Source organism: Rhinopithecus bieti, unplaced genomic scaffold (genome assembly GCF_001698545.2).
Source record: "Rhinopithecus bieti isolate Rb0 unplaced genomic scaffold, ASM169854v2 scaffold_26131, whole genome shotgun sequence".
Taxonomy (NCBI): domain Eukaryota; kingdom Metazoa; phylum Chordata; class Mammalia; order Primates; family Cercopithecidae; genus Rhinopithecus; species Rhinopithecus bieti.
In genome coordinates this window covers 468,455-489,459 of record NW_016812390.1, presented here as the reverse complement: position 1 = coordinate 489,459, position 21,005 = coordinate 468,455, and the positions used below count along the sequence as shown (strand labels likewise).

Here is a 21,005-nt window from a genome sequence, read left to right as displayed (position 1 = left end):
CCAGTGGGACAAAAAGCTATACAAGCAGGTTTGGGAGAGCACAAAGATGCAAATTATTCATTAGGTTATTCTTAGATTGAATAGTGGGTTCAAAGATTCTCATTATATTACCAAGTTATTAAAAGGTAAGTGTTCGAGCTGGGCACGGTGGCACACACCTATAATCCCAGCACTTTGGGAGGCCGAGGTGGGCAGATCACAACGTCAGGAGATCGAGACCATCCTGGCTAACACGGTGAAACTCTGTCTCTACTAAAAATACAAAAAATCAGCCAGGCATGGTGGCACACACCTGTAGTCCCAGCTACTCAGGAGGCTGAGGCAGGAGAATCATTTGAACCCAGAGGGCAAAAGTTGCCGTGAGCTGAGATTGCGCCACTGCACTCCAGCCTGGGCGACAGATCGAGACTCTGTCTCAAAAATAAATAAATAAATAGTAAGTGTTCATACTTATTCTTTTGTATATATCAAGTATTTTAATTTTTAAGTTTTTTTAAAAAAGCTATTGAGGGAAAGTTGTACAAGAAAGTTGTGGTCCAAACATAAAGCAAATTAAAATGTGACATGGGCCAGGTGTGGTGGCTCACATCTGTAATCTCAGTATTTTTGGGAGGCTGAGGTGGAAGAATCGCTTGAGGCCAGTTCGAGACTAGCCTGGGCAACAAAGAGAGACCCTGTCTCTAAAAAAAATTAAAAACTAGCCAGGCATGGTGGCACATGCCTATATCCCAGCTACTTGGGAGGCTGAGGCAGGAAGATTGCTTGAAGCCAGGAGTTTGAGACTACAGTGAGCTACGATCATGCCAATGGAGCCACTCCAGTCTGCACAACAGAGAGACACCCTAACTCCCTGTGACACTCCCCCAAAAAGAAAAAAAGTAGCATGATTTTAAACCACTGAATGAACGTAAAAATGAGAATACATTTTACCCTGACCCTAGATAACACTCTTACCAGTGACAGAGGGGTCCTGACACTGGATCCGTAGAGGAGATAATATAATCCTGGCATACTACTTAACTGCTTCCTTACTCCAATCCCAATTCCCAGAAATTACCACTGTTAAGTTTGAAGTATATTCTAGACTGTCCTCCATTTATATGTAATCAATCACATGTAAATTTTTTAAACAAAAGTGGGACATGACTTTATTTACAGTGATTACTCTTCATACTATTTGTTGAGGTGGTAATAAATATTATCATTATTGAGGAAGGATACCAACATACATGAAGACAGACAATGGCAAGCAAAACAATGACTGGCATCCTAATTTTCCTGAGACTTAGCTTCTGATGCAAAAATGACAGCAGAAATACACTACCACTGACAAGTGAAATGTCTCCTTGAAGAATGTCTTTCTTTTCTTTAATTGACAGTGGCATCAATCTAGCATCATGGTACTATCTTCTAAGTAACAGTGCATCTGCATACATTCAGAATACATGCAGCTTCCATACTAATACATCTTCATTGAAGGAAACCCTCCAGCAGAAAAAGACAGTTTTTCACGTCTCCAAACACCCCTTCAATAATATTTATGCTTGAGATAATGTTATGTTTCTTGTTCTAAAATGTAATCGTATTCTAATGACTCCCTACCTCCTATCTACCAAGACTATATTACTAGGCACTGCTACTTTCAAAGCTTAAAGAAGAAACACACAAGTATATAAAAATACATTAGTACTTACTCTACTAATCTCAAAAACCCAAATCCATTTTGCACATACAATGATGTTTAACTAATCTCAACTACAAAGATAGTATCTTCATCTATAATTGTCTCTGGGTGCACTAAACATAATTTTTAATTCTTTCTGTTCTGTTTTTTCCTAAACTTGTGATGCACATATATCATGGAAATGTCTAGGATTCAATGACCATTATTGAAATACATAATTTTATATTTTAAAACGAGGAAAAGATACCAATGGTTATTTGAATTTTAATATGTAAATTACGTATCAGCATATAAGATTGTTTTCTTCTTAAACATAACTATATCCTATTTTGAGTATTAAAACTGATACTTCTAATTCGGTACCTGGTAGCAAGGAATACTGCTGTGTTCTTAATACATGCCTTCCAGTTACTGTGCAAAAATTTGAAAAAACTGTTATGTCCCAGCAGGTTAGTTACGAAGTGACTGGCAGAAATACTTTGATAAATAGTCATTACTTACCAAAACCTCAAAAAGGAGTGCTAGTAATTTATTGTTAGCCATGAAGTTACTGTCCAAAACTCCCAAGTTAAACCAACTTCCCAAACAGCGAAAAACCTTCATAAGCATTTTCTCATCTGTTCCTGCTTTTTCTACACAGGTCATCTGAATAGGGAAAAAAACTTAAAATGAATAATGTTAATCTATATATTTAAACCATTATTACAATCACCTTACAAGTATAATAATGAGAAGGATGGCAATAAAACAGCCAACAGTTAAAAGTGCTATTTAAGTGTCACTGTCTTTTTTTTCCTTTTAAGAGAGAGGGTCTTGCTACATCGCCCAGACGGGACTACAGGCATGTGCCACTGCATCCAGCTAGGCACCACTGTTCTAAATACCACTAATCTACTTAATTACCGAAATGGTTTGGTTCTGTGTCCCCACCCAAATCTCGTATCAAATTGTAATCCCCAGTGTTGGAGAAGGGGCCTGGTAGGAGGTGACCGAATCATGGGAATGAACATCCCCCTTGCTGTTCTTTTGATAGTTCTCACGAGATTTGGTTGTTTCAAAGTGTGTAGCACCTCCCCCTCCTCTCTCTCTCTCCTACTGGCCATGTGAAGATGTGTCTGCTTCCCCTTTACCTTCCACCATGATTGTTAAGTTTCCTAAGGCCTCCCTAGAAGCAGAAGCCTGTACAGCCCACAGAACCGTGAGCTGATTAAACCTCTTTTCTTTATAAATTACCTTGTTTCAGGTATTTTTTCTTTCTTTTTTTTTTTTTTGAGATGGAGTCTTGCTGTGTTGCCCAGGCTGGAGTGCAGTGCCACGATCTCGGCTCACTGTAACGTCCACCTCCCTGGTTCAAGCAATTCCCCTACCTCGGCCTCCCAAGTAGTTGGGATTAGATGCACATCACTACACCCAGCTAACTTTTTTGTATTTTTAGTAGAGACAGGGTTTCACCATGTTGGCCAGACTGGTCTCAAACTCCTGATCTCAGGCAATCCGCCTCGGCCTCCCAAGGTGCTGGGATTACAGGCATGAGCCACTGCACCCAGTCTCAGGTATTTCTTTATAGCAGCATGAGACTGCACTAACACAATCCCCAAATACAACTTTATAGGTAGCTACTATTATGGTCTCTACTTTCTCAATGGGAAAACTAAGGTACAGAGAGGTTACAGACTTACCCAAGTTGTTTCAGAAATAACTTACTAATTTCTTAGTTCCCACTTCTGCATTAAGTTTGTATTATCCAAAAAATTATTTTATAAGTAGTTTACTTATTTATATACCTGGTTGTCACAGAATAGATAACTAGAGTAAGCTAGGCATACTACTGTATATTTCCACAAGAAAAGCTAATGTTTCAGCTTTGGCAATAGAATAATAAACATGTCATCCCACAGAAAGTGATACTACTATAAATACTATAAAAAAGATAAAACAGAATTAGACTAAAACTCATTGTTTCTCCTTGTAGACTGTTTTTGTGATATATATTTTTTCCAAACTAAAATGTAATGCATCTTTTTCTAGACAAAGAATGTTTTAAAATAGCTCTTGCAGCAATGAGTTAGAAATGTAATTTTCATGGAGTTCAGGAGGCATGAGAGTGGGGGTGAAATCCCATAATGTATTATTAAATCAGATCTAAATATTGATATTTGTGGTTACAATGCAGATATAAAACGCACAGGAAAATTCTCCAAGTTCAAAGCTTCATCTACTACATAAATCTACATTGAACATGACTGTCTTTATTATTGTGCTCCAAAGAATGCTAGGTTGCTAAGATGAAGAGAAGTGAGGGGTTAATGAGTGACTGTATGCCAGCTCATTCCCACAGAGGGCTATTTAAGATATTCAGGTCTGGGCCGGGCGCGGTGGCTCATGCCTGTAATCCCGGCACTTTGGGAGGCCAAGGCAGGCGGATCACGAGGTCCGGAGATCGAGACCATCCTGGCTAACACGGTGAAACCCTGTCTCTACTAAAAAAAATACAAAAAACTAGCTGGATGAGGTGGCAAGCGCCTATAGCCCGAGCTACTCGGGAGGCTGAGGCAGGAGAATGGCGTGAATCCGAAAGGCGGAGCTTGCAGTGAGCTGAGATCCGGCCACTGCACTCCAGTTTGGGGACAGAGCAAAACCCCGTTCAAAAAAAAAAAAAAAAAAGATATTCAGATCTGGGCCGGGGGCGGTGGCTCATGCCTGTAATCTCAGCACTTTGGGAGGCCAAGGCGGGCGGATCACGAGGTCAGGAGATCGAGACCATCCTGGTGAACACGGTGAAACCCCGTCTCTACTGAAAATACGAAAAAAATTTGCCGGGCGTGGTGGCGGGCGCCTGTAGTCCCAGCTTCTAGGGAGGCTGAGGCAGGAGAATGGCGTTAACCCGGGAGACGGCAGAGCTTGCAGTGAGCGGAGATTGCGCCACTGCACTCCAGCCTGGGTGACAGAGTGAGACTCTGTCTCAAAAAATAAAAATAAAATAAAAGATATTCAGGTCCGGAAGCTACCTTTAAAAACAAAACAAAACGGCTGAGCACGGTGGCTCACGCCTGTAATCCCAGCACTTTGGGAGGCCAAGGCGGGCGGATCACGAGGTCAGGAGGTCGAGACCATCCTGGCTAACATGGTGAAACCCCGTCTCTACTAAAAAAGACAAAAAAATTAGCCGGGTGTGGTGGCGGGCGCCTGTAGTCCCAGCTACTCGGGAGGCTGAGGCAGGAGAATGGCGTGAACCCGGGAGGCCAAGCTTGCAGTGAGCAGAGATCGCGTCACTGCACTCCAGCCTGGGCAACAGAGCGAGACTCCGTCTCAAAAACAAAACAAAACAAAACAAAACAAAACAAAACAAACAACCTTTCCTTCTCAGAAGACAGAAGAAAGGAAGTCCAAGTACATTAATATACCTGATTCCTTCTATTTCTTCTCTCTCTTCCAGGCCATTATATTTCAGTGGGAGGAAGAAAAGTACATNCGAGACTCCGTCTCAAAACAAAACAAAACAAAACAAAACAAAACAAAACAAACAACCTTTCCTTCTCAGAAGACAGAAGAAAGGAAGTCCAAGTACATTAATATACCTGATTCCTTCTATTTCTTCTCTCTCTTCCAGGCCATTATATTTCAGTGGGAGGAAGAAAAGTACATGACAAATAAGCTGACCAGTCATTCTAACACTTAGACTTTCAGACTCTGTCTGGGGAAAAAAAAAAAAAAAAAAAAAAAGAAGGAAGAATGGCAGGAAAGGAAAGAACTGAGTTCTTGCTTTAGAGGGGAAAGTACTCGTAAAAAGTCATCAGAGGCTGCGTGTAGGGGTTCACGCCTGTAATCCCAGCACTTTGGGAGGCTGAGGTGGGAGGATTGCTTGCGCCCAGGAGTTCTAGACTAAACTGAGCAACAAAGTAAGACCCTGTCTCTACAGATTAAAAAATAAAATAACACTTTAAAAGTCACCAGAAAACACACTAGATGAGATGAGAAAATGTTGCAAATATGGTTCTGGCCCCATTAAGTTCTTCTAGTTATTTTTTACCTCAAGACTTTCTTTGTTCCCCTGAAACTCAGAGAGAAAATATTCACGGATGCCAGGCAGTTGCCTAGAATCACTAAAGTGGCCAGAATTTTTAGAAAAGAGTATAACACTAATACATGCAATATATTTAAATATGTGATATATAAACTAATAAAGGCACAGGAGCACTTAATTTCAAGGCTGAAAGTAGAGTAAGTTCCCTTAACATGAACTGGAGCCACTGAGAGATTTCTCTTTAAGAGCTGATACTCATTCTCTCTCCCTCTCAACCTGTCTCAAACTCTCAATTGAATCTTTGATGCTGTTGATAAAAACCTTTTTCCAACTCCACCTTTTTCCAACAAGCATATATAATTACATAATCACTTGGCCTTTATACTTCTTGAATGTCATTTCAATTTTAATAAGACATGATGTATACAAGTGGAAGGATTTGCTTGTACATTCTAACTACAGACTCAAACTGAAGGACCAAATTCTGAAAAAACCTGTTTCTAAAACTAATCTCTTTGAAAAGATGAAATTCTGCAAATTAAATCAAACATACATTCTAAAGCATCAGAACTAAGAGTTATCTTCTGTTTCTCTTTGAGAGCTATGCTATGTTAAAAATCTGTCTCTTAAAGTAAGTCTTCAAAAGCTTCAAGATAAATGCCAGAGTCCAGAAGAGCTCACCAGTAAAAAGATAGCAGGGATAAATAAGAATTGAGATCTTAGATTAACAAAATAGAATGTGGAGAGACAAAAATATTAGAAGCACAGGTTCAGTTCAGCTATGACAGCATGCAGAAACACATTTAAAACTTCAAAAAGTTCAACACCATGTTTAGGAATGGGTCCATTAGGAGAGACCACAAAAGTATAATACTAACAAGAAATAGGATAGAATGTAACCATTAAAGGAGAGCGTGCAGGAAACGAAACGAGAAAAGGTCCTTTTTTTTATTTCTTTTTTTTTTTTGAGAAGGAGTCTCGCTCTGTCGCCCAGCCTGGAGTGCAGTGGCGGGATCTCAGCTCACTGCAAGCTCCGCCTCCCAGGTTCACGCCATTCTCCCGCCTCAGCCTCCCGAGTAGCTGGGACTACAGGCGCCCGCCACCTCGCCCGGCTAGTTTTTTGTATTTTTTTTTAGTAGAGACGGGGTTTCACCGTGTTAGCCAGGATGGTCTCGATCTCCTGACCTCGTGATCCGCCCGTCTCGGCCTCCCAAAGTGCTGGGATTACAGGCTTGAGCCACCGCGCCTGGCCGAGAAAAGGTCTTAAGACGAGTTTGGACCCTGGCATTACAGCCACATGCCCATTTTTTTCTTGGCCATTTTGGACTAATTTCATCCTCTGGGTTCTATAACATGACAAGCTACATGACAAAATTAGAGACATTTTTTTTTTTTTTTTTTTTTTTTTTTTTTTTTTTTTTGAGACGGAGTCTCGCTCTGTCGCCCAGGCTGGAGTGCAGTGGCCGGTTCTCAGCTCACTGCAAGCTCCGCCTCCCGGGTTCACGCCATTCTCCTGCCTCAGCCTCCCGAGTAGCTGGGACTACAGGCGCCCACCACCTCGCCCGGCTAGTTTTTTGTATTTTAGTAGAGACGGGGTTTCACCATGTTAGCCAGGATGGTCTCGATCTCCTGACCTCGTGATCCGCCCGTCTCGGCCTCCCAAAGTGCTGGGATTACAGGCTTGAGCCACCGCGCCCGGCAATTAGAGACATTTTTAAGCACCACAGGAAATATATTTTTCAGACTGCACAGTTAGGAAAATATCACCTGTGACTGACTGTCATGATGTGCTAAGTCAAGCACGTGCCTTGAATGCCCAAGTGGCTGCTGTAGTTGACTGCTGTGGCAGTAACCATGACACAAAATACATGTGGACTGGATTATTTTAAGTTCACAAGTGCTTACAAAAAGAAAATGACAAATTCGAGTCCATTAATTCTCAACTCAAGCCATAGAGTGAGCACCAGAGCTTTCATGCCAAGTCTACAAGCAGCTCTTATTTTTTGTGGCTACAAAGTCAGCACTGCTGAAACTCACATACAAAACTGTGTGACTTGCTGAATTACAAACAACAGTTGAATTTACAGTCTCTCCACACTTCTCATGTGAAAGTTAGGAAACTGACTGGTAAAAAATGGGATTCTGAAATTTGGAAAGGAAACATCTGGTTGGACCTAATGAACATGAGTCCATCATACTTCAAAAAGACAAAACAAAAAAAAAAAAAAAAAAAAAAAAAATAACATTCAAGGCAGCTTTAAAATAAACCCTCATTTTGAAAACAATTAAGATTTATCCTACCCTTCTAGTAGGAGTCCATAAGAATGCCAACTTATATGTACAAGGAATGAAAGAAATAGTCAAATATCATTTTGCAAGGCATTGCAAAATGAAAGTATTATTATTTTTAGAGACAGAGTCTTGTTCTGTTGTCCAGACTGGAGTACACTGGCACAACCATGGCTCACTGCCACCTTGAACTCCTGGGGTCAAGTGATCCTTCTTGCCTCAGACTCTTGAGTAGCTGGGACTACAGGTGTATGCCACCATGCTTGGTTAATTTTTTTTTTTTTTGAGACAGGGTCTTGCTATGTTGCCCAGGCTGGTCTTGAACACCTGGCCTCAAGCAACCCTCCCACCTCAGCCTTCCAACATGCTGCAATTATAGGCATAAACCACATTGCCTGGCCCATAATGAAATTATTGATTAAAGTAAGGATTATCTACTGGAATGTAAAATAATTAGGCTAAAGTCTGACAGGGAATTGAACATTCATAAAATAACAAGCTTCCATCACACAAACTACATTATATTACAAAGGAGGAAGGTGACTTTTAAAAATGGAAGGATCAGACTTTCATCCTAATCCAGTGGTCAACCCTAGCATCACTAACAGAAGCATCAAGTACCTATGATATATTCTATCCCAAAATGTTTAACTTTTAAAAACTAATCATCCAAGCCTCTCAGTTTTTCTCAATCAGGATCCTAGGAAAGAATTAAATCCTATAGGTTAAGTGTGGTGGTTCACGTTTGTAATCTCATCATTAGGGGAGGCCAAGGAGGGAGGATCATTTGAGACCAGGTTTGAGACCAGCCTGGGCAACATAGTGAGGCTCTATAGCTACAAAAAAGTTTACTGTATAAGAATTAAGTCCTTCAGAAAATTATCTGAGTGCCTATTTTCTTAATTATCCTAAGGGTGGTATATAGCTAGAACCATTATTAATGTAGAGGAAAGAATTCATTACATATAATGAAAGCTTTAGGTTTAATTCTCTTGAGGAACCCCTACTGAGAAGGGCTGCTTAGATACAACTTCCAATTAGAGGAAATACAGAGAAAAGAAAAACAAGCTAAATGAAACAAAGGAGAGACAATCAGAAAATCATAAAGGTAAGACAATTCTATAAAACGACTGGTACAATCTCTTCAACAAGTCATGTCATTTTAAAGAAGGAACAGGATGTGGGACTGTGACTAAGAACCTGATACAAGGCATAGTTATAGATTGGATATTCTTTGTAAAGAGTAACTTTTTTTTCTTTCTCTCTTTTTGTTGAGACGGAGTCTCACTCTGTCACCCAGGCTGGAGTGCGGTGGTGCAATCTCGGCTCACTGCAACCTCTGCCTCCTGGGTTCAAGCAATTCTCCTGCCTCAGCCTCCCAAGTAGCTGGGACTACAGTGCATGCCACCACACCCAGCTAATTTTTGTATTTTTAGTAGAGACAGGGTTTCACCATGTTGACAGGATGGTCTCGAGCTTCTGACCTTGTGATCTGCCAGCCTTGGCCTCCCAAAGTGCTGGGATTACAGGCATAAGCCACCAGGCCCGGCCTGTAAAGAATATCTTAGGACCAACTGGTGAAATGTGAATATGGTCTGGGTTTATCAGATGATATGAAAACTTACTAACATGAAAAGATAAGCAGATGACTGAAAAAGCAACATGCAGAAGAATAAGTAAAGTATAATTGCATTTGGGCTTAAAATATCTGTATACATGTCCATAAAGAAGTATGTTCATAGAAGAAAGGGTTAACTGTATGATCTCCAGATGGTTTGAATGTAATTTGCTGTCCATATTTTCTAATTTTCCATAAAACGATTTCTTTAAAATAAATGGCTAAGTAAGAAACATATATTTAACTTAAAAGGATCATTTTATTTATTTATTTATTTATTTTGAGATGGAGTCTCCCTCTGTCGCCCAGACTGAAGCGCAGTGGCGCAATCTTGGCTCACTGCAACCTCCGCTTCCCAGGTTCAAGTGATTCTCCTGCCTCAGCCTCCTGACTAGCTGAGACTACAGGAGTGTGCCACCACACCTGGCTAATTTTTGTATTTTTAGTAGAGATGGGGTTTTACCATGTTGGCCAGGCTGGTCTCAAACTCCTGACCTCAAGTAATCCGCCCGCCTCAGCCTCCCAAAGTGCTGGGATTACAGGGGTCAGCCACCGCACCCAGCCCTCCAATGAATTTCTAATACAAAACTGAACACAATTTTTAACAGAATTTTAATTTTTTTCAAACAAAAAGATCTATGATCTTGCTGTACTGAAACACATCTCTGAAAAATAATTTACTATAGGTGAAGTATCCCTAATCCAAACTCCAAAATGCTCCAAAATCCAAAAGTTTTTCAGTGCCAACATAACGTTCAAACAAAATGCTCACTGGAGCATTTCAGATTAGGAATGCTGAACCAGTAAATATAATGAAAATATTACAAAATTTAAAAAACTCAGAAATCCCAAATACTACTTTTTTTGCCCTTCCCTAAACACTTCTGGTCCCAAGCCAGAAGTGTTTGATAAGGGATATTCAAGCTGTATAACCACATTATTGAGAAAATTAAGCTGGACTATAAAGACCTATAAATGAGATATGGGCTAATCAATTTATTACCATGTACTTTAGGAACCAGTAAACATTTTCTATAAAGAACCAGATAAGGCTGGGGGCAGTGGTTCAAGCCTGTAATCCCAGCACTTTGGGAGGCCGAGACGGGCAGATCACGAGGTCAGGAGATCGAGACCATCCTGGCTAACATGGTGAAACCCTGTCTCTACTAAAAAATACACAAAACTAGCCAGGCAAGGTGGCGGGTGCCTGTAGTCCCAGCTACTCGGGAGGCTGAGGCAGGAGAATGGCGTAAACCCGGGAGGCAGAGCTTGCAGTGAGCTGAGATCCAGTCACTGCGCTCCAGCCTGGCGACAGAGCGAGAGCGAGACTCCGTCTCAAAAAAAAAAAAAAAAAAAAAGAACCAGATAAATATTTTACACTTTGCAGGCCATATGGTCCCTGTGAAAAATACCCAATTATCCTGATATAGTCCAAAATAATAGACAGACAAAATATAACCAAATGGGCATAACTGTGTTCCAACAAAGCTTTATTTACAAAAAGAGGCAGCCAACCCATAAACTATAGATTTACCCACTCCTGCTCTAGAGTATTAAAAATGTCGACTAACTGAAAGGAGCTTAATCACATCTAATTCTTTTAAAAATGTGTATTAGCTTATCCATAATGGGATACTCCTCAAAAGGTCAAGTAAAATCTTCTATCACCTCCCTCTCAAAATTTCAGTTCATCTTTAAGAGAGGATCCTTTCTTTTCTCTCTCACAATATACAAAAATCAAATCAAAATGGATTAAAGACTTAAATGCAAGATGTGAACTGTAAAACTACTACAAGAAAACATTAGGGAAATGCTGCAGGACATTGATCTGGGCAAAGATCTCTTAAGACAGACCTAAAAATCAAAGGCAACCAAAGCAAAAACAGTCAAGGGATTACATCAAGCTACAACGCTTCTGCACAGCAAAAGAAACAATCAACCAAGTGAAGAGACAACCTACAGAATGGGAGGAAATATTTGCAAACTACCCATCCAACAAGAGATTAATAACGACAATATATAAGGAACCCAAACAACTCAATAGCAAAAAAAAAAAAAAAAAAAAAAAAAAAAGCTAAAAAAATGGGCAAAAGATCAATAGCAAATGCTGGCAAGGATGCAGAGAAAAGGGAACGCTCTGGAATGTAAAGTAGTACAGTCATGAAAAACAGTATCGAAGTTCCTTAAAAGACTGAAAATAGTACTACCGTATGATCTAGCAATCCCACTGCTGGATAAATACCCAGAAAAGAAACCAGTATATCAAGAAGATGTCTACAATCCCATGTTTACTGCAACACTATTCACAAGAGCCAAGATATGGAATCAACTTAAGTACCTACCAATGGCTGAATGGATAAAGAAACAATGGTATAGGTGCACAGTGAAATATTCATTAGCCACAAAAAGAATAAAAACCTGTCATTTGTAGCAACATGGATGGAACTGTTAGACATTATGTTAAGTGAAATAAGCCAGGCACAGAAAGACAAACATCGCATGCTTTCACTGCTATGTTGGAGTGAAAAAAAAAAGGATCTCATAAAGGTAAAGAGTAGAATGATGGTGATCAGAGGCTAGGAAGGGTAATGGGGAAGGGAGGATGAAGAAGGGTTGATTAATGGGTACATAAATACAGCTGAATAGAAAGGATAAGTTACAGTGTTACACAGCACAAAAAAGTGACTATAGTTAATAATTTATTGAGTACTTCAAAATAGCTGAAAGAGATTTAGAATGTTCCCTACACAAAGAAATGATAAAGGTTTGAGGTGATGAATATCTCAATTTGATCATCACCTGATTTGATCTGATCATCACATATTATACACTTGGATAAAAATAATACACTGGCTGGGCACAGTGGCTCACGCCTGTAATCCCAGAGCTTTGGGAGGCCAAGGCAGGTGGATCACTTGAGGTCAGGAGTTCGAGGCCAGCCTAGGCAACATGAAGTGACACCATCTCTACAAAAAAAAAAAAAAAAACACAAACTTAGCTGGGCATGGTGGCGCACACCTGTAGTCCCAGTTACTCAAGAGGCTGAGGTGAGAGGTTCACTTGAGCCCAGGAGGGGAGGGTGCAGTGAGCTGAGATCATGCCACTGTACTACAGCCTGGGAGACAGAGACCCTGTTTCAAAAAATAAAAGTAACACATGTAACCCCACAAATATGTACCACTCTCATGTATCAATTAGAAAAAAAACAGGAAGGATCCTTTCTTAGTAAAGTAGGTTTATACACACTTCCCTTTGCATGATCCTTTATTAACAGTCAACAGTTTGGAGCATTAAGCAGTAGAAGAGCACAAGATATATAAAGAGATGGCCTTAGTTCAAATTCTGAATTAACAGTTGTGTAACTCTAAAGTCCATTTTTCATTCATAAAAGAGATAACGTCACCTTTAGAGGATTATACAGAAACTTAAAAAGCATAGTTTCTGAAAGTATGTTGTAATGGTAAGGTGTTACATAAATGCCAAAGCATCATCATTAAATTTTGCAAAGAAAGCTATTTCACAATAATGCAATTGGATTACAAAATAACCATCATGGTTTTCTGCCTTTATGCAGCAACTTAGTATTTCAAACTTACTCACCAATAGAGATACTACTGTACTAGAGTAGAAGGCCAGATCTTCTATAATTTCTGTGCGCCGATTAGCTCCAATTCGTAAGGAACGACTATGTACTTCTTCAGGTAACACTGTAAGGATCTCCAGCAAAAAAGGCAAAGAAGTAACATCACTGCTGTATCTGCAAAAGAAAAAAGGGGAGATACGTTATTTATAGCCAGAAAATACACAATCACGTAAGATAACAGCCATCAGAGTAACTCAACAAAAGCAGCATTCCCACCACTATTAAGGAGAGAAAAAAGATATAAACATAAATGTCCTCCACAATCAGTTAAGATTAAAAGAAGGACACAGTTTTTCAATGAAACATAGCCATTATAATGAACGTGATATCTATATGTCCTAACATGAAAAAATGTCCACAATGTAGTAAGTGAAAAACATGTATGAAACATATTGAATATGGGTGAACAAATACACAGGTATTTGTACATTAAAATATATATGCACTTATTTATTTTAAAATGCATAAAGGAAACTCTACATAGCCAATTGTTAATAGTGGTTGCTTGTAATACAGGGTTAAGGGCCAGGTGTGCTGGCTCATGCTTATGATCCCAGCACTTTGGGAGGCCAAGGCAGGAGGATCACCTGAGCCCACAAATTCGAGACCAGCCTGGGCATCACAGGGAGACTGTCTCTACATTAAAAATTTTTTAATTAGCCAGGCATGGTGATGTGGATCTGTAATCCCAGCTACTTAGGAGACTGAGGCAGAAGGATCTCATGAGCCCAAGAGTTGCAGGTTCCAGTGAACCATGATCACACCACTGCACTTCAGCCTGGGTGACAGAGCGAGACCCTGTTTCAAAAACAATATATAAGGATAGGGAGAGAGGATGGGGTTCGCTTCCATACTCTTAGAATTTTTTCAAGGAGCATGTGTCAATTTCCCCAATAAAAATTTTCTTTAAAAAATAACCTATCTGCTCAGGAGGCTGAGGTGGGAGGATCACTTGAGCCCGGTAGATTGAGGCTGAGGTTGTAGTGAGCCACGACTGGGCCACTGCACTCCAGCCTGGGTGACACAGCAAGACTGTGTCTCAAAAAAAATAAAAATAATTTTTAGAAAAGTTATACAGGCTGGGTGAGGTGGCTCACACCTGTAATCCCAGCACTTTGGGAGGCTGACGTGGGCAGATCACTTGAGGTCAGGAGTTCGAGACCAGCCTGGCCAAACCCCGCCTCTACTGAAAATATAAAAATTAGCTGGGCATGGTGGCACATGCCTGTAATCTCAGCTACTTGGGAGGCTGAGACAGGAGAATCACTTGAACCTGGGAGGCAGAGGTTGCAGTGAGCCGAGATTGCACCACTGAACTCCAGCCTGGGCAACAAGAGTGAAACTCCAGCTCAAAATAAAATAAAATAAATAAAAAGTTATCCATAAAAGGCTGTAATGACACACTACATTGTAAGTAAAAAGTACATCTACTCTGTTCAAAAATAACTTCCCAACCAAATGCAAGCAAATATCAAGATTATCTTGCCAGGACCCAGAAGGAATACTTGTTCCAAAGTAGCAAGTTCTGTGTGTCTAAAAAGAATACTGTCCCTCTGATAAACGTGAAACAAACCCCAATTAGTAAAAACATATATTCATAACAACTTCTCATTTAATATACTCTTAAATTCTATATTTTTACAAAATGACTGTCATGCCAGTTAGTGAGAGTGATCCACAAGGCAATAAAAGACTTTGCTGCAATTAATTCAAGAAGTGTGTGTTACATAAATTACTAGTCTTTTACATCCCACACAATATATTTCAGTAGTATTTAAAATTTTAGATAAGTTTCACTTAATCTAACAAAGGTTAATAATATAATTCTATGTTAAGAGTTCAGGGAAATAGTCAAATATCTAGCTATTGCCAACAAATTTCTCTGTGTAGGTTAATGGCAATTCCAAATGCTAATATACAGTCAATACAAATTACTTACTTTTCCACCAGTGTTTGCACACATCCCTTCCAGGAAGGCATCTGTAGGGCAAGATCTGCTATTGCTAAAGCCAGCTGAATAAGAGAGAATAAATGAAGACAGATGAACAGAAATAGGGTTACAATAAATATTAATTGGGAAGCAAAGAAATTACATTTCTTCCAAACAATATAACAACTAAGACTAACCTCCCCTCCCCCATTTCTCCCAACCTTCAGTTATATGTATCTGATGTAAACTCTTCTGGGTTAGCTATAAATTGCTGAAATTTAAGAGTTAACTTTTAAAAATTAAAGAAAAAAAAACAGAAAAGAAGTTAAACAACAGAGTATGGACATTCCTCAAAATATATCAATATTTACTTTTATTTGGCAATACCACAGAACTTCACAGACATATAAATTATACTATGCCAAAGGTCAAAGCTACTAACAAAGTCAGACCTTTGACTCAGTTCTCAAATAATGGATTGCCATTTCCCTTCTCTTTCCATTTCTCATCTTGAAGACTTAAGCAAAAGCCTCCTCTTCAAGGGCACTTCTATGCCAGGCAGAGGACACATGTGAGTATGTACTCACAGAAGCTTCCGGTTTTCCTATCTAATGTATTTCCCTGTCCAAGAGGGGAAAAGGACAGATGCTCTAGTTCAACCTTTCATTCATGAGACCTTTACTAAAGCCAATCAGCCCAGAAAAGATTTCTTAAAAGGCAACTACCTAAACCTCTGACCTAGCATGCCTGTGAAAACATATACTCACCTTAACCACTTCTGGTATTAAGTTAGTTCAAAACCAAATGAACTCTAAGATTAATACAAAAGATTAAAAATTTCATTTTCTATCCACTTACAAGAATACAGCAGTACATCTGTAATGAAGTTAACATTACCTCACATGGCCTAGCAATACCAATTAAAATAATCCTGATAAATCCAAATGGCCATACAAATTTCTCTAATGAGAAGCACAGGATTTACCTGCGTTACAATGACAGGTGACAAGTCTTTCAAGTTCTGGATATGGGTTAGCAATGAGTCCCGTAAAGAGGCATGAGAGTCTGTGGGGAGCTCATAAAATGAGGTCTGAATCTTCATTTTCATGGTCTGTGCAGCAAAATAGCATGATTCCACATCCTGTCGGATCTGTAACAACTGGTCTGAGATCTCCCATGCATGAACCTGAAAGCGTATTAGATAAAGATGTCTTAAAGAAGACTACTTTTCTAATTTTAATGCCACAATCTCAATACTTATATAAACATATTTAGACCAACGTATAAAGAAAGAAAAATCTGACAAGCTAAATTACCCAGTAATTCAGCCAACAGTTCAAAATACATTGTTGTATGCTCTGTTCAACAAAGTAATTACCTAAAATCTGACTAATTCTAGGAAGGCATGAGAACTATCAGTTAAATTAATAGATACAATCTTGTTGATTTGAATGACTGTGTGGGTGTCAAGAATATGAAGAAAAATGTCCCAAAAGTCTCCACTAAACTAAAATGTCACTGTATAATTTCCAGTCCTAATCTATGGTTGGATGTTTCTTCTCTTTTCTTGCTTAAAATAAAGCTTTGTTCACTCTAAGAATTGAATCCAGAAGCTGTTTTAATATATCTATAAATATAAGAATATATTTTATATTGGTCTCAGTAGCCCTACATTTCAATTATTAGTTCCTGATAAAACAGAAGAAAAACTATCTTGGCTCAAGTAAATATTTCACATCCTTCAATTATTTTCTTTCTTTTTTTGGAGACAGAGTCCCGCTCTGTCACCCAGGCTGGAGTGCAGTGGCACAATCTAGGCTCACTGCAACCCCTGCCGCCTAGGTTCAAGTGATTCTCCTGCCTCAGCTTTCCGACTAGCTGGGATTACAGATGTGCACCACCACACCCTGCTAATATTTGTATTTTTAGTAGAGGTGAGGTTTCACTATGTTGGCCAGGCTGATCTTGAACTCCTGACCCCAGGTAATCCTCCTGCCTCGGCTTCCCAAAGTGCTGGGATTACAGGCATGAGCCACCGTGCCTGGTCCCTTCAATTATTTTCTGATGAATTACTACTTGGCAAAGTGCTACATAGGCTACTGAAATCATTTTCAATGGAAAAATAAACTTATCTACAGACATAATAAAACGAACCAAAGTATAAAATCTGGTCTCTAGTAGCTAGTCACAACTGTAAAGGGGAGCCATATTTTGAAGACAACTTTGTAAACAAAATCGTGCAGTAGATTGTAGGCAACTAATTAATTAGATTAATTCTAATCCAATTCTATGCTAAACAGCCTCTGGAAGAAGACTAATATGGACTGGCAATAATGGACTGAAAAAAATTTCAATCTCAATTCAGGAACAGTGTATATTGTAAAGAGAAGGGGTCAATTTCTTATGAAGACAGAGTTCTTCACAAGTAACACATAATCCCTTGTGTATCCTTCAAGATCTTTCCAAAGATAGATATGAAGCAAGTTAAGATATAGAAACAGGTAGAATAAACGGCTTATACAAGTTCCTAAAGTAAATGGAAAATAAAGACCCTGAATTTCCTAATTACAGATTTACTGACATAAAACTTAGCTTTAGGCTGGGCGTGTGGCTCATGCCTATAATCTCAGCACTTTGGGAGACCAAAGGGGAAAGATTGTTTGAGCCCAGAAGTTTTGACACTGGCCTGGGCAACATGACAAGACTCCCGTGCCTCTACAAAAAATTTAAAAAATGAGCTGGGGCCCGGCACAGTGGCTCACGCCTGTAATCTCACCACTTTGGGAGGCAGAGGCAAGCAGATCACCTGAGGTCGGGAGTTCAAGACCAGCCTGGCCAACATGGTGAAACCCTGTCTGTACTAAAAATACAAAAACATTAGTCGGGTGTGGTGGCACTCTCCTATAATCCTAGCTACTCAGGAGGCTGAGGCAGGAAAATAGCTTGAACTCAGGAGGCCGAGGTTGCAGTGAGCCGAGATTGCACCACTGTACTCCAGCCTGGGTGACAGAGTGAGACTCTGTCTAAAAGAACTAAAAAATAAAAAATAAAAAATTAGCTGCGCATGGTGGCATGCACCTGTGGTCCCAGCTACTTGGGATGCTGAGGCGAGAGCATTGCTTGAGCCCAGGCAACAGGCACCCTGTTTTTAAAAAAACCGCTCCTCCCACCCCCCACCAAAAAACCCCAACATTAGCTTTCGATGAAATAAGGGGTACAAAGTAAGCATGAGGTGTTAACTTCTTTACAGATAGAGTATATTTTGCTAATTTTTGTACTTTTTAGTCCAAGCATCGTGTCTCAAATGTATTCAACAAATGTTTAATGAATTAATGTAGTACTAATAGCACCAATTTTCCTTTCTCAAGTAAAAAATCTTCCAAAGTTTTTAGCCATTGATTAACCAGTAATCCAAGCATGCCTATGATTTAATATACCATCAGAATATCTTTACTTTGCTCACATTAATATCTTTTTATTTTTTGAGACAGGGTCTCACTCTGTCACCCAGGCTGGAGTGCAGTGGCACGATCTCAGCTCACTGCAGCCTCGACCTCCTGGGCTCAAGAGATCCTCTTGCCTCAGCCCCCTAGTAGTTGGAACTACAGGTGTCCGCTACCACACCCAGCTAATTTTTGTATTTTTTGTACAGATGGGGTTTCACCATGTTGCCCAGGCTGGTCTTGAACTCCTAAACTCAAGCGATCCTCCTGCCTTGGCCTCCCAAAGTGCTGGGATTCCAGGCATGAGCTACCATGCCTAGCCAATATATTTTTAAATAGCAAAAAGATTCTACGAAGCTTTATACAATCTCCACAAATCCCTCATAAAAACAGAGCATTAGACAGCAACAAAATTAGGTGTTGTCTAGTTATCTCCAAGGGTATCTACAAGAACCCCAAAATATAAGTGGAAAGAGACAAGCCGGTGACATCTGTAAGATCTGTGTAGTTTTAGTCTCAGTAAATGTGGACACAGAGGCAAACAACATGGTGTCTAATGGACCTAAGAACAGAGAAACACCAAGAACCAATAGAGATTCACTAGAAAGTACAAGGAGCCAATCTGAGGATGGCAGTTGAAAATGGAGGAGGTTGGGCTGGACGCGGTGGCTCATGCCTGTAATCCCAGCACTTTGGGAGGCTGAGGCACACAGATCACCTGAGGTCAGGAGTTCAAGACCAGTCTGGCCAACATGGTGAAACCCCGTCTCTACTAAAATACAAAAATTAGCTGGGCATGGTGGCGGGTGCCTGTAATCCCAGTTACTCTGGAGACTGAGACAGGAGAATCACTTGAACCCAGGAGACGGTGGTTGCAGTGAGCCGAGATCACACCACTGCACTCAGCCTGGGCGGCTGAGTGAGACTCCGTCTCAAAAAAAAAGAAAACGGAGGAGGTTTTACCCAATCCAATAGCCAGTGAGTATAAGTGTGAAAGGGATGCCAACAGTTTAGCCTTTATAAAACCTTGAAACCAAACAGTGAGGAAAAGACCCCAACTGAGGAAAAACTGCTGTGAAAAAAAAACCAAAATAATATAGGACAAGTATAATAGAGATGAAGGAAGAAAAGGTTGAAAGTATTATCCTTAATCAAACCTCCTTCTAGAAATTCAGAAAAACTAATTTCACAGAAAATAACCAACTGAGGTCAAATGTCATACATGGCTGAAAGAGAAAATAAGCAGAGTAACACCTTATGAGGAAAGAAGACCAGAAAAACAGGTTTAAAAACCTAGCCTATTATTTCAAAATGAGCTAAACAACATTAAGAAAATGATACAAGACACGGAAGAACAGAATTGGGAAGGAAAATTTCAGAAATGCGGTAAAAATCTCAGGAAAAAACCAGAAATTAAAGAAGAAAATCCCTTCAGAGATGAAGACTAGGAGGAATTTCACTGTGACTAAACACATCAGATAATGTCTTAAGAGAAACACATGAAAAGGAGTGTTTTTTTAAATAAAAAAATTGTTTTTAAAGATTCAAGAGGAAATGACAAACATTGAACAAAGGCAAAGATCTAACATCTAGACAACAGAGATCTCTGAAGAAGAAAATCAAAACAAGGAAACACAACAATTATCAAAAACTGTAATTCAAGAAAACGTTCCTAGTTGGGCAAGGCAGTTTACGCCTATAATCCCAGCATTTTAGGAGGTGGAGGTGGGACCAGCCTGAGCAACATAGCAAGATTCTGCCTTTACAAAAATTTTAAAAATTAGCTGGGTGTGGTGGTGTGTGCCTGTAGTCCTAGCTACTAAGGAGGCTGAGGAGGAAGAATCATTTGAGCCCAGGAGTTTGAGGTTACAGTGCGCTATGATCCTGCCACTAAATTTTTTTTAATTTAAAAAATTTGGTATCAAAGTTATCAAAAGAGGAAGGGTAAATACATGAATATAATCCCATCACTGTACTCCAGCCTGGGTGACAGAGAAAGACCCCATCTCTTAAAAAAAAAAAAAAAAAAACAGAAAAGGTTTCTGAAATGTTGGGTGGTAAGGGAGAAAGACATGGAACTATACATTGAAAGACTATATCATATACCTAAAAATACCAACCCAGAACAACCAATACTGAGACATAATCTGGTAAAATTAATATACTTAAAGAAAAGAATAAAATAATTTGGGCATCTATATAAAAGAGTAAATGATTTATAAGGGAAAAAATTAGATTATCATCTATTTTGACTTGAATACTTCATGGCAGAAGAAAATGAAAGAACATGGTAAAGATATGCTAAGAAAGAAAATGTGACAAAGATTTTATGTCAAGTCAAACTGATTTTCTTTTTTTTTTTTTTTTTTTTTTT

The 21,005-nt window shown here is 39.5% G+C and overlaps 1 protein-coding gene across 3 annotated transcripts in view; it reads right to left on the bottom strand.

The window, feature by feature from the left end:
• The window catches only part of TNPO3 (transportin 3), a 107,515-nt gene that overhangs the window by 48,086 nt on the left and 38,424 nt on the right, over positions 1-21,005 (bottom strand). For all 3 annotated transcript variants that reach the window (XM_017896241.1, XM_017896242.1, XM_017896239.1), the window contains 4 exons: positions 16,174-16,374; positions 15,198-15,271; positions 13,216-13,372; positions 2,186-2,329 (listed from right to left, as the gene is read on the bottom strand). In XM_017896241.1, coding sequence (XP_017751730.1) covers positions 2,186-2,329; positions 13,216-13,372; positions 15,198-15,271; positions 16,174-16,374 — 576 coding nt within the window. The remainder of the gene's footprint in view (positions 1-2,185; positions 2,330-13,215; positions 13,373-15,197; positions 15,272-16,173; positions 16,375-21,005) is intronic.